General features: G+C 38.8%; 1 protein-coding gene across 3 annotated transcripts; it reads right to left on the bottom strand.

The window, feature by feature from the left end:
* Positions 1-1,722: 1,722 nt before the first annotated feature.
* LOC112577182 (dihydroorotate dehydrogenase (quinone), mitochondrial-like) lies at positions 1,723-12,337 on the bottom strand. 3 transcript variants are annotated; one of them, XM_025260184.1, is made up of 10 exons: positions 12,206-12,337; positions 11,225-11,434; positions 10,921-11,120; positions 10,454-10,530; positions 10,102-10,203; positions 6,886-7,073; positions 4,854-4,973; positions 3,720-3,873; positions 3,446-3,605; positions 1,723-3,216 (listed from the first exon to the last, which is right to left on the bottom strand). In XM_025260184.1, the coding sequence occupies exons 1-10, from the start codon at positions 12,242-12,244 to the stop codon at positions 3,156-3,158; spliced, it is 1,311 nt and encodes a 436-aa protein (XP_025115969.1). In that variant the 5' UTR covers positions 12,245-12,337; the 3' UTR covers positions 1,723-3,155. The 3 variants fall into 3 exon arrangements, with proteins under 3 accessions (XP_025115969.1, XP_025115968.1, XP_025115970.1); XM_025260183.1 differs by lacking the exon at positions 10,102-10,203 and adding an exon at positions 7,422-7,544; XM_025260185.1 differs by lacking the exon at positions 10,102-10,203.
* Positions 12,338-13,366: the final 1,029 nt, after the last annotated feature.

Below are 13,366 nucleotides of genomic sequence, written 5' to 3'. Positions count from 1 at the left end.
CTGTGGAGCGAAATTCTGCAGGGACAACTATTTGCTGTATTTGTTTATCCCCCTGCTTATATAACCTATGTAGCGCACCTTTTTTGTAACAAAACGATTCTCAGATGTTTCGGGAAGTGCACTGCTGATAGATTGGTGTGACAAGGATGATTCCGATTTTAGGATGCTGTTGCTGAATCTTTCTGAGCTGCTTGAGGTGGCGGGAAGTGGGCTAGAACCTTCCTTGGTTCAACCTTCTGTAGAGAGAAGTTCTCTGTTTTGAGGGACAAGAATAAGCAGTCTTACTTCAATCCTGCCGCTTTCGAGTCGGTGATGATGAAGGAGGCATGGCATGTCCCAGATTGGCAAACATGGTTGGATCGCTCCTTCTTGCCACAGATTTATGAGGATGAGCTATTTTATGACATGTATTCATGTTATGTGCACACACACACACACACGGAGTCAAATATTTAAATCCTTTCCCTGAACTGTTCGTAAAATAAAGGGGTTTTTCTTGAGTCCCCTCTTCCCCTCCAGACCATTGAATTGTTTGTTTGTGTTTAATGCCGTGTCAGCAACAGCTACCTTAGCTTCTGGCTGAGCGCGCACAGATTCCCTTGCTGGTGTTACATTAAGCGCCCACATGCGCACTCTCTATCCCAAAAATAGAATGATGTCACGGCTTTCCAAGAAGTCTATCTCTGTAAAAGTTGAGGGACCCTTGAATTTTCAGCCCCCCGTGCTGTTAGGGTAATCACAAAAAACTTTATGTAGTTATACATACACTGACTTCCAGAGAGCTTTTGATTCAGTGACTAGAGAAATACTCAGGACCATACTACAGAAAAATGGTCTATGCATCCAACTAAATGGAGAAGAGATTGTGGAAGATGACAGTTTCACCTATCTTGGGTCCAAAATGTCAAATACCGGGGAAGCGGAGGTGGAGATTCGAGCCCAACTGGTGAAAGCCAGCCAGGCCTTCGCCTCACTCAAGGGCACATGGAAGGCAACAAACATCAGCTAGAAGATCAAGCTGAGAATCTTCAAGTCAAATGTGATCAGCACCCTCCTTTACGGATCCGAATCATGGAAGATGACCAAATCCATCAGTAACAGACTTGACGTCTTCCAAAACAGATGCCTCAGGCGCATACTTAACATCTTTTGGCCAAACACCCTCACCAACGAAGAACTCCACCGAAGAACTGAAACCGAGTCCATCACCACGCAGGTTCAACGAAGGCGTTGGCGATGGATTGGACATGTGCTCTGCCAGCAGCCAGCAGACCTCTCCAGAGTCATCCTACGATGGACTCCAGACGGCCGACGAAAACGAGGTCGCCCAAAGGAAACTTGGAGAAGAACAGTGGAAAGGGAGATGAAAGGAAAGGGCTGGACATGGGGTCACCTGGAGCGGGTTTCAGCCGATCGACATCAGTGGCGGACTCTGGTTGAGGCCTTATGTGCAACCTGATGCACAAAGAGGAATAGATAGACTATACACCCGCACTTAGCCAACTTTGGAATCAATAAAAAACTTTTTCCCAAACAAAAGAGTCTTTCCTTTGGTGCGTCAACTCCACGGAGCTTCATGCGTTTTCTCTGTAGCTGCATCACAACTACACAGACAACACAAATATCTCTCGAAATATGATACACATTCACCTCATTCACACGACGAGGACATACATACCACACGATAGAATTCGTTCAGATTGCCATAATCACACAGGTAAATAAGTTCAAAGACATATCTTTATTTTGTGATGGCACAGGTGGCTTAACAACACACTCGCACCAGACAAATGCGCATTCACACAACAAAACGATTGCCTAAGGCTGCCCAAATCATGTTCATTTCGTTGACAGACTACAACACAAATATGCATAGATAACAACTCACCTCAACACCTCGATTTAAAGGCGATGAAGAACGCTAAGCACAATGTTTACATGTGGGGACACTTGATCAGTTTCCATTTGGTCAAATATCTCAAAAAGTATAAAGATTATACTCCTCCCACTGTCTTCTATAGCAACGAGGTTCCACTTCTGTTTTCTATGTTACGACTGATCTAGCAATCGTTGAGTATGTTGCTCACAGTTCATCCTCCCTCTTAGGGTTGTCGCTCTCCACATGTCCAGCCAGCTAGAATCCAATAACACAAATACACGCACACATGCGAAGGCTGTAGACACTGTCCGTGTCGTAAGGCGATTTCCGAGGTCACAGGGGAGGTACTCCGCGGTGACGTCATGGGGCTAACGGTGCTCGTAGAGCCCAGGTGCTGCTGGGTGCTGAACCAAAATCACGTTGATCACGGAATGGTCCTGGAAGGTGATTCTTCTTTATCCAGAAGGCTCCAGTTAAATCAGCCCATACGATTAAAACCTGTAACTCGAGGTTACACTATGCTACAATTCTAAACACTTCTCCAATTCACACATCTTTCTCTCATATTCTTGTTTACAACTTTGAAACATAAGTTCTAATACAATTCCATAAGCAATAACAGAAAAAGATATCGTACCTTGCCTAGGCGAAGTTAATCCCAAAACGTGTCAGTACAGCGCCGCATCCAGCGTGGATTGACACTACCCTTCTACTGAAAACAAAATCTAAGCTCGGGAGATTTACAACTCGTGACTCCGGCACATTGTCTTCTCTTGCTATCCCAGGTCTGAGTAAATTTCCACAACTCGTTCCCACCAAAACTGTTTTCATCCATTCAACCATACATTCCACATACACTTTTTAGTCCGTGAGTCACAAAAGGGTTAAATAGTCTGAAAAACATGGGAAGCACTGACTGGTCCGTGACACTTTCACAGTTTTAAACTGACAGTTTGTTTTTTTAACAACTATTGTTCAGGGTATGGTTTGTATAACAAAGTATCTTGCTAGTGAATATTTACTGCTCAACTACAGACGCAGTCCTTCCTGGTGAGCATGCTTCAACACCAACACTGTGCACCACCATCTTGTCAGTTGCATCTCCTCTACACTCTATTCACTGGCACAGAATAAAGCACAAATCCTTCACACGCAGGGAAACCACGAGAGTGGCTAGTGTGGAAAAGCTCCAAAACCTGCAGGAGCATTGGATTAGTGTCTTGGGTCTCAAATAGAGATATTTGCAATGAATGCAGAAACCATGTCCAATGAGTCACTATTTCTTTTGCTTAAAATCTGCTCCAACGGCCTCGGTTACACTGTTGTAGCCATCCTCCTGTGACCACGAGAGAAAGTATATGCTTTACTGTAAAGTTTTCATGAAATCACGCGTCAAGTAGTCTTGGTTTAACTCCGAGCATCATTCAAGCTAAAAATTTATGTACAAATGGTTAACCCCAAGCAGCATGCCTATTAAAACAAGTGCTCATGGCTAACTTTTACCCGCCCAAGTAACAGTGCTCAAGGTTAATGCCAAGGAGCTTATTGATTTTAAAGCACACTCACCTAAGTAACTGATCCAGTTCTCGCTTGATTTTTGCAACAACAGGTGGACCATGATAAACCAAAGCTGTGTACACCTGAATTAATGATGCACCTGCTTTGATCTTTTCATAAGCATCCTTTCCACTGCTGATGCCACCTGTGCCAATGATCGGAACTTTGCCTGCAGAAAATGAATGGCCCACAACCTTAGATTACACACGTGTACAAGAAGAAGTACACATTAGCATTCCACTGCCTTTCCCTCATCTATCCCACATAGTGGAAACCGAATTACCTTTCGTTAGTCTGTACATATCTCGGACAACACTTGTAGACATATCCTTGAGTGGCTCTCCACTCAAACCACCTGCTTCCCCTTTGTGCTTGCTCTTTAATGTTGATGGACGCTGCACGGTGGTGTTTGTTACTATCAAGCCGTCAACACCTCCCTGCAAATAAATAGAAAAAGAACTGATGCAAAAAGCCCATACAGGCATTGACAAAACTGCCACTATAATGGCCAAGCATACAAGCACATTCAAGCAGTAGCTTCCTTTAAAAAAAATGAAATCTATTCTGCATAAGTATATATAATAGATTTTGAAAATTAAGTTAATGTGCAATCCAATAGCAACAAACAAAACCCAGGTCTAATAAACTTCTGGAAAGGGTTTCGAAAATACATTTTAAAAATCAGGAAACACATTTTATGATTTTTGCATTTTCATGCTAATAAAATTACTTAAAATCCAGATTTCCTTTTTGATATTGCAAACTATATAAAACAATAATTGATACTAAATATAAGGACAGTTTGTACTTTTCCTATGACACCAAATGTGGAATAAAATATGTTAGCTAATGTCTACTGTTTAACTTGTTTCAAAAATATGCCTTCTGCAACAGGAAAAGTCTCTTCTAATGCATCCTGCACAACCAGATTAAGCAGGGGCATGTAAACATATCTTCCCTACATGAAATAAGGCACACAACAAATGCCTTGCTTGCTGTGTTACTTCATGTCTTTATTGCAGTTCAAAGTTGTATATTTTTTAAAAAGTCAAATCTTTTTTCTTAAAAAAAAACTCCAAATAATTCCACTGGGAAAAAAATACATTCAAACTTGGTTAACGTATTGCCTATTACAATCTTATTTTTACCCCGAATTTCAAGCATGTCTATGATGCATTAGTCAAGATCAAGTAGAAAGCTAAAAGTAGTGTGTACTGTCCCTTTAATACAACAGAGGCTGTTTGTCCACATCAAGCATTCCTACTTCCAGATTCTAATTCCCCCACAGAGCCCCTCTTAGCATACTCCATAAATAAATGTATTCAAAAGGCATTTAAAATCAGATGTTTCAAGACACCTTAAATACACACATACAAAACAGCTGTCTGTACTTTTTAAATAGTCAAAAAACCCTTACCTGTGGTCTTGTTACTACAGCAGCTATATCTTCCTTGTCTTTGTCTGACAAATCAGGGGCAATTTTCAGCAGCAAAGGGGGCTTTGGTGAAACCCTCAGTCTGTCTCGCTCAGCTACTACCTACAAATATGAAAGCCCAGACAATCAGCATTGCTGACATATGAGAGCTTGCTGCCAAATGCAATATTTTTCCAATGCTTTAAATATCCATTAATACTTGGTTAACTTTTTTTTCAAATGTAACTAGGCAAAAAAAAAATTATTTCAGACGATTGTGGCCTTCCAAGATATGAAATATAGCAATAGAGTTACAAGAAAAAGACTAATGAAGTGAGACAGCATTAAAATGTTTCTTGAGGATCCATAAATTGTCATGTAAAGAGGCAAAAGACATGTAAATTTTATCATTTTGGTGTACAAAAGACTTTACGATTATGTGATTGTTCTGTAATTATCACAGAGCTAAATTGCATCGACATTTTTGAAGATTATTTTCCACAATAGACTGTAACTCCATTAGGCTGAATAGCAATACTTAAGTCCTTAATTTAGTCAAAAATTAGTACACCTGTGGTTATTATTACCTAACCCTCCAGACTTTATTATAAATGACATACAGAAATGCATCTTTAGGTTTGTTTGGAATGGAAAAAATGATAAAAATATCAAAAATATCCATTCAAAATATCTATGCTGGAGGCATGGGCATACCTGATGTTAGAACTTATTTGAATGCTTTAAAATTATAATGGCTATGGAAAATAAAGAAAACTAGTCACAGCAGGAAAAAAATCTTTTATCCACACATTAAATAATAGATTATTTGGACAAACTGGGCCTCAGGTTGCCACTTTATAAATGCAAACAGCTTCTGGACGGATGTATTAAAAGTGTACAGGATATTTGGAGAGAATACAGTGTGTGAAAAACATGAAGAAATTTTGTCAGAATCTTTTGCAATGACAGAATTCATTGGGAATAAGCCAATTCTATATAGATGAATGGAGAAAGATATATACTTAATTAAACACTTAACAGATCAAAGAGAAAACTTTCTATCATATCAAGCTGTTAAAAATAAATATGATGTTAACATTCAGAATCATCTTCATTTACACATGACACAAGCAAAACTCTAAGAATAATTCGATCAATACAGAAAGGAGCAAGATTATATTACGATAAAATGATATCTAACACATGTATGCCAAACTGTTGTTTAAAATGGGATGAAAGGATAAACAGAAATGTTGATTGGCATGTTATATTTAAAGCAATAGCTAATATAAAAGATATTAAATTAAAATGGCTTCAAATCAGAGTGCTATATAAAACTCCAGGGATAAAAGTAATATTAGTCCACATGGGACTAGAAGATGATGATGTCTGCGGCCTTTGCAGAGATGAAAACGAAAATACTCAGCATATATTTTGGAACTGTAAATGTTAATGATTTTTGGAGAAACTTACAAAATTGCATCTAAGACAAATGTACAAATGCTGCAAAGATAACTATCAGTAAATATTTGGTTCTGTTTGGATGCAGTGATAGCTTTGAGACAGATGTTGTACTTGATTTAATTTTACTGCTAGCAAAAACATACATGTATTCTTGTAGATTTCAAAAAGCCATCCCCCAGTTAGAAACCTTTAATACTGACTCTATATATATATAAAAGACTATCATTACCTACAGCTACCTGTCTTAATATTATACACATTAATATTGTTGTGCCATCAGCACATGGGATCCAAGGTGCCTTCTATGATGATTGCTTGATTTGTGTGAGATGGGGAAAAAAAACCCACATACTTTGTTTCTGTTGTGTAAAATTTTACATTGCTGGCTTCTCTAGGCAGATGGATGTATTCTTAAAATGACTGTTAATCTATGTGCATATGTTTGTTTTTATGTTGTTATTTTTTAAAATATTGGTTTTTTGTGTTATATCTGTGACAGATAATAAATGTCAAACATTGAGAAAAAAAAAGAGTCTTTATTGCTGTGCCTAATTGAGATAGTTGCACTCACCTGATCTAGCAGTTCCTCTAACTCTTTCTTTCCCTGCAGATCACGCAGACCAGGTGTGTTTGGTGAACTCACATTTATCACCAGGTAATCAGCAACCTTGCCAAAAATTCGCACTCCAGTCACATAGTCTGACACAGGGTGGCCAGACAGCTTGTTTTTGCCAAGGTTGACACCCATCAGCCCCCTTTCTGGAAAAATTTTCATGGCTTTCTAAGTTCTGATGTTATGAATTTTAAGGTATAAAATAAAGGTATATTATCAAAATAGCTCTATCACATAAAGTGAGCCTTGCCCAAGTTCACAACCCACTGACTATAACCCACCTGACGGCCTGTATCATGCAGTAAAATAGGATTCAATGTATCAAAACACCTGTGTATCATCTGGACATGTTACATAAGAGTCAAAGATGTTACTGCAGACTGAAGAGCAGTATACTCATGATGACTCACTGTTAATAGCTACTGCAATAAACAGCAACGGCTAACGTGGACACATTCTCTGACAAAAGAATGTGACTTGACATAAGCCTGTACCTGTCTTCTGCGAGCGAGGTTTACCACGCCTCTGCTGATCTTGTTGTACATACTCTGAGGTATCAGTCCAGAAGTTGATATTCAGCATATTTCTGTCCTGTGACATGTGCTGTAAGGCAGCATCTATAAGGACATTAGTATACAAATGCACGCAAAGTTTTTCTATTATAAATAAGTTTTGTTAACTAAGTGTGCTGAACGTGCATTGCAGGACTGATTTCCCCCAACCAGTCTTTGAATTTTTCTGGTAACACAGACAAGAATTTTACTGGCAGTTAAGAAACTGCCTCAGGGACAGTTGTTCAAAATTTCTATTCTTCAGGTTTTTCATTAACTGCTAGATGCTCTACCTTCTACAGAAACGTCATGACCAACCATAAAACAACTTTGAGGACTAGCCATAATCCTTTGTATAAACTATTCATCCTCTCCTGATTGTGGTGACCTATATACTTGCATGCAATGCTAGGGGCAACCAGTAGATTTCTTCAATAACCTGCATCTTGCTGCCAAATGACTCCACATTTCTCTAGAGGGCAATCTCCTGTGCTAGAAAAGTGATTATGCCTACAACCTATCCAATGATTTACTTTCAAGTGTAAAAACAACTACAAATGTAAGTGCTCGAATTCTACAGCTTGTGTGCTGCTATGTCTGTTGATCATAACAAAGCAGCTTTTCCACCGACAAAAGGAGCGAAAATATCTTTCATTTCCTTACTTACTGAGTGAACTTAAGAAATGCAAGTTACTGAAATTTCATCGCAATACCATTCTGCAGAATGTTATTTCTCCAGTAACAAAAGGAATAAACCACTAATTTGAAGAAAATTAACTCCAGCTGCATTAAGTAAACAATTTATTCGCCTTAATCAGTTATTTTGCCTGTTCTGGGACAAACACTGTGTCTAGTAATAGTAATACACTCATTGATTTATGTGAAACAACCATGATAAAAATATGCCTCTGGGGTTTGTGCAACTCTGATTCTGTGCACCATGAAAGACTTGGGAAAGAACAAGTGATGTTCATACTATTTTCAAGACCGTATTGTCACGGAGAAATCTCAGATGAATAAAACTCTGCAATCAACCACCACATGGCCAGCTTTACCTAGAACATCTGGTCAACAACCACATTATTTATGCTTACACCAAAGTAATTTGCACATTTAATAGTATATATAAGATGTAATGAAAAAAGTGTCAAGACAAAAAAACAAGCAGAACTCAACACTTAATTTTTGGTTTTTAAGTGATTAATGTCAGATGTTGCCATTAAGTTTTGTTTGTACACTCACAAAGATCTTAAATTTGCACCCATATTCACATATGAATCTCACGTATCAATTGCTGTCACAGACTTATCAGCAAATACAGGATCTGAGATATCTCTTATATGCATCAAGGACTACACACTAGAGTATTCCAAATACAATATTCTGAGGTCAAAGTGACATGACTTGGAGACTAGTATGAGATTAATATAACTATGATCACATCAGGTATGCAAGATCAGTAACCGTCAATCAGTACCAGCATAAACTGCTTTAGAACTGTGAATAACTATTAAGGGTATGGCGTAATTCAGGTCAGCATCAATGAGAACACTCAAGATGGTGTTTAGTAAATAATGTTAAAGACCAACCTGAATGGTTTGCATTTTTTTCAGATATCTATAAGGCCAAAATGGAATACACCTTTCTGGTGTTGACAGCTTCCAATGTTGTGAATGGTGTACCAACTTGACGTAGGACACTGTTAGTGGCGCTCATTCATCGCAGGTGCGAATCGCGTACTTTGCTACCAGATAATTAACAGATTTGGCTTTGGAGGCTGAAATTTACAGGTTAGGTTTATACCGCCTATATCTACTGATATCTGCAAAAAATGTTAACCATTCAGGTTGGTAAGCACGGGCAGTGGGTCAATGTGATTCTGCAGTTTAAAAGCACGCTTAACTGTTAATATATAGTTTGCTGTTTTTAACTAGTCAAAATTCTTCACTTAACTTGGCTTGCAATCACAGAACCGGGTCTGATGGCATGGTGTAGTTGCAGCCCTTGCTCAACTGGGGAACAAGAAGTGTGACTACTGCTATGTGAACTAATTTAGCGTCATTTCCATATAGAAAACTGAGATTCTAGTCTCAAGAGTTTTTCCAAGACAACTGTTTCATACCTCTTTGCCGTGCCTGGGCATCACATACCCTTCACCTACTTAGGTTCATATGTATGCAAAATGTGTTCCCAACTTTTAAACCCACATATACGATGATACAGAGATCTTGTACATTGACGAATGTTTTCCTTCAATGCAATAATCTGGTTTTTCTTCTATACCAAACATTGTAAATAGTGACAAAAAGCCCAAACTGAAACTGTTCAAATGAAGTCACTAACTGGCAACATAAAAAACTCTTCTGTGGTATAACAGTGTTTACTGTAACAAGTTCTATTTTATTCCTATAGCTAGTGAGTAAGGCATCAGTGTACATCCATGCACACACACACAGAGGTATGCATGCACACAAAAATAATTAATCCTTGAATCCCATCTTAACACCATAAATAATTTATGTTATAAAAAAAGTATAGCTTAATTTGTGATTGGCATGAAGATCGAATGTGTGAAGCAAATGCCTTCAATGATTCATGACAAAATCAACTGCGACATCTGTACCTCGCCTCAATTTGTGGTTGGGCCACATCTGAGTATGTTCAGTCCAGAAATTCACGTTAGCACGGTTTCGGGCATCACCCATGTGTGGATATTTAATCATATCTATGACAAATTTGAACACACTCCAAAATAATCACAATCAATTTGTACATAAATACTTAAATTAACTGAAAACTATCACCCCTTTCTATCATTTTTCCAAACTCAAAATCTGAAAACTGAAATCAACTGTGTGTCAGCCATGCATATATATTATAAGTTATAAAGAACCACAGACCAGATGCCACCAAAGGTCTCCCATAAGAAATTCTGTTTATATAAAAATTTCAAATACCTCCAAGGTTGTGCATACCTGAAACAACTGGCTCTGCTTCTCTGTGACGCAGTCGTTTGAATACAGCATCGTGGCCCTCACTGTTAAAACCATACCTGTGCAAGGTAAATTAAGTATCAACTTTATTTTTTAATTTGTGCCTTGTACCAAATATCATGACTCTAATTCTCCATTCCAGTCACTTACCCTCTTTCAAGTGAATCAAGAAAATATTTCTTGCACTGCAGCTGCATATTACAATAATGATAGCAGCCTGACTAACCCAGGATTGTGGGAAGTCAACTGGTATACACATTCGTGGGTGGTCAGGCATCCCATAGCTACTAAGTGACAAAACTGGTTTTCTACATATATCCATATCCAGAATGTCAAAGATTATTCACAAGTTAACAAAGTGATTCATTCAAAGTATATCAACATGTACAAAGTCATGTATAAAACTGAATATATTTATAAAAAGTTATCATGTACTGTTCTTTTATTACCTGTTTATTACTGCTCTGTCCTCCGTGAGACGGAAAACACGAGGTTTTTCATTTCCAGGCTGGGGAACAGGTGTAACACTACCTATTTCCACAAATCCAAAGCCTGCTTTTAACAAGCCATCCACTGCTTCACCATGCTTGTCAAATCCAGCTGCCAGTCCAACTGGGTTGTTGAATGTCCGCCCCCATACTTCTGTTTTCTAAGAAAAATAAATGTTTCATTTGAGATCTTGGATAATTTATATTCCTTTTCACACATATTACCTGGTTATTTACATACATATATATATATAAAATAGCTCACCAAAGATAGAGGGTCTGCAACTCTAGGTCGTGGCACAAGCTTGTATTTTGCTGCTGCTACAGATAGCTTATGTGCTGTCTCTGGATTCAGCCAGTGCACCATGGGCATAAACATCTCAGAGTAAACCTTCTCATCACCACGATAGAGATTGATGCCAAAAAATGTGATAACACCACCATTCAGAACAATGGCAGCCTGCTTCAGATGTTCCTATTTGACATAAGGAAATGATGACATTAAGGAGCCACTACAGTGTTACAGGGAAATTGAAAGCCAAGTGATTAGAGCACTGATATTCAAATCTAGGGTGTGTTGATTCTACACCTACGTGGTACAGCAAGCTTCACCCAGTCAACCCAACCGTTAGTAATGGCTACCTGACTCCACAGAGAACTGGGGAAGGTAAGGCAGAGATGAAGAAGAGATGGGCCCACAAAAAGCTGGCCCCCAAGAAAAGTGAGGTCTCTAACACTTCACTCCCCAATGACCTGAAAAGGCTAGAGACTTAACCTTGCAATTTTTGGAAAAGTATTCTAAATCTGTAACCCTAAAAAGGAATCTGTCGTTTTACTGGTTAAATTGAGTTCAAAACTATTAAGTGTGTTTCATAATGATTCCCCAAACCCGAGCAAATAACACAGTTCTCTGTTCATGAGATGTTAGCCATTAAACGTTTACAAAGGGTTCTCGATCAGCTATAGGTATATATATGTACTTACTGCACTATATATATACACAGCTCAACCTACAAAACTGCATATGCGTAAAGGAAATGATGAGGTTTGCAATATCAGTGCGTCTAGTGTGAGTGAACCTGAAGTTTATTGTCAGCTCTTTTACTAACAAAGGTATCTACACTGCGGAACCCCCGATAGCACCTTGCTTGCAAGTATAGAAGGTTATGCAATCCAAACACAAAGGTCAGCGAGTGGCTGACAGTCTGCTAAAGGTACCCGAGCAATACCTGAACATAGAACATACCCAGAACATAGAACCATTCGCTGCCCTTGAAGCTGCCATGTTTGACTGTTAATCCTGAGCATGTGCCGAGATCCTCCGCAGGTACAGGCCCTCAGACGACTGCCGACTTAATGACCTTGACCTATCGGGCACGCGAAAGGACCAGATGTTGACTATATTATATCAAGGTAGTATACATGCACAGCCAAGCTTCCACAAACAAATCATAATTTAGTAATTTCTATTTTGGGATACGGTCTGAATAAAAGAAAATTTTGAGTTAAAATCCATAATAGGCAATAAGTTGTTTCTGAATATTCTACTTTCGATTTTGGATTCGAAAATAACTCAAGTAGTTCTCACGATGGCTTTGGTGGGATGAGGAAAACGCAGATCTCAATCTTTCCTCCTGAGGGAAGCGGATAGTTTCGCCAGTGCGAGGGAAGATAGGAGTACACGCGGTGGGGACTGCTAGTGGCTATTACTACCCGGACAATAGGCGGGGTATAGAGATCACAGGCACATGCCGACTAGCCTGGCAATAAAACGTCGATCCCAGGTTCACTTTATTACCCTTCGCCAGTTTTTATCCCAACTTTTATACTTTGAGCAACGACGTGCCACCCCTCGTTAATGTTTCTAACATTTTTATTTCTCACTAAGCTTATTAATTGCCGTATGTTACGGTCGAGAACATCTTGAATGATTGCATCTCCTTTTTGGTGATGTGCTGAAGATTCAGAACCTCTTTAGGTCGATACTAGAGTAACATTATCAGTGTGATGTTTTTCGACATGCGCGTGCTTTGCATCTGTCATCCCACTGCTCCAGTCGGTCAGAAGAGATATATTGTTCTGCTTGAAGTGAAACTGCGACAGACTGGCGCTTCAGTAGTCAACGACTGCAGATCCGTGGCAGCCGTTTTCTCAATAATGTATCAGTTACATTTCCCAAATTGGCACACTTAATACATTTTTTATTTTGAATGGGATAATCCCCGATGTACCGCAAGGTACATTCTTTCACTTACAGAAAAACTGTCACCTAGCGGCTAGCGCACCCAAACACAGATATACTTTTTGTCAGTCACTAGGGGAAAAAACAGAAAATGTTGAATATTATCATCCCTTATGAGTAATGAAAGATAAAGACAGATAGACGAAAGCAATAAAAATAAAGTTT

The sequence above is a fragment of the Pomacea canaliculata genome, linkage group LG12, assembly GCF_003073045.1.
Source record: "Pomacea canaliculata isolate SZHN2017 linkage group LG12, ASM307304v1, whole genome shotgun sequence".
NCBI classification, from domain to species: Eukaryota; Metazoa; Mollusca; class Gastropoda; order Architaenioglossa; family Ampullariidae; genus Pomacea; species Pomacea canaliculata.
Note: the sequence above shows the minus strand (reverse complement) of the source record. Positions and strands in the feature narration are given on the sequence as shown.

Coding starts and splice junctions, on each gene's coding strand:
- LOC112577182 (XM_025260183.1), bottom strand. CDS start 12,244: ATGGCAGCTTCAAGGGCAGCGAATGGTTCTATGTTCTGG. Junction 10,531..10,920: donor GACAGAGCAGTAATAAACAG/GTAATAAAAGAA, acceptor TACCTTGCACAG/GTATGGTTTTAACAGTGAGG. Junction 3,217..3,445: donor GAACTGGATCAGTTACTTAG/GTGAGTGTGCTT, acceptor CTCGTGGTCACA/GGAGGATGGCTACAACAGTG.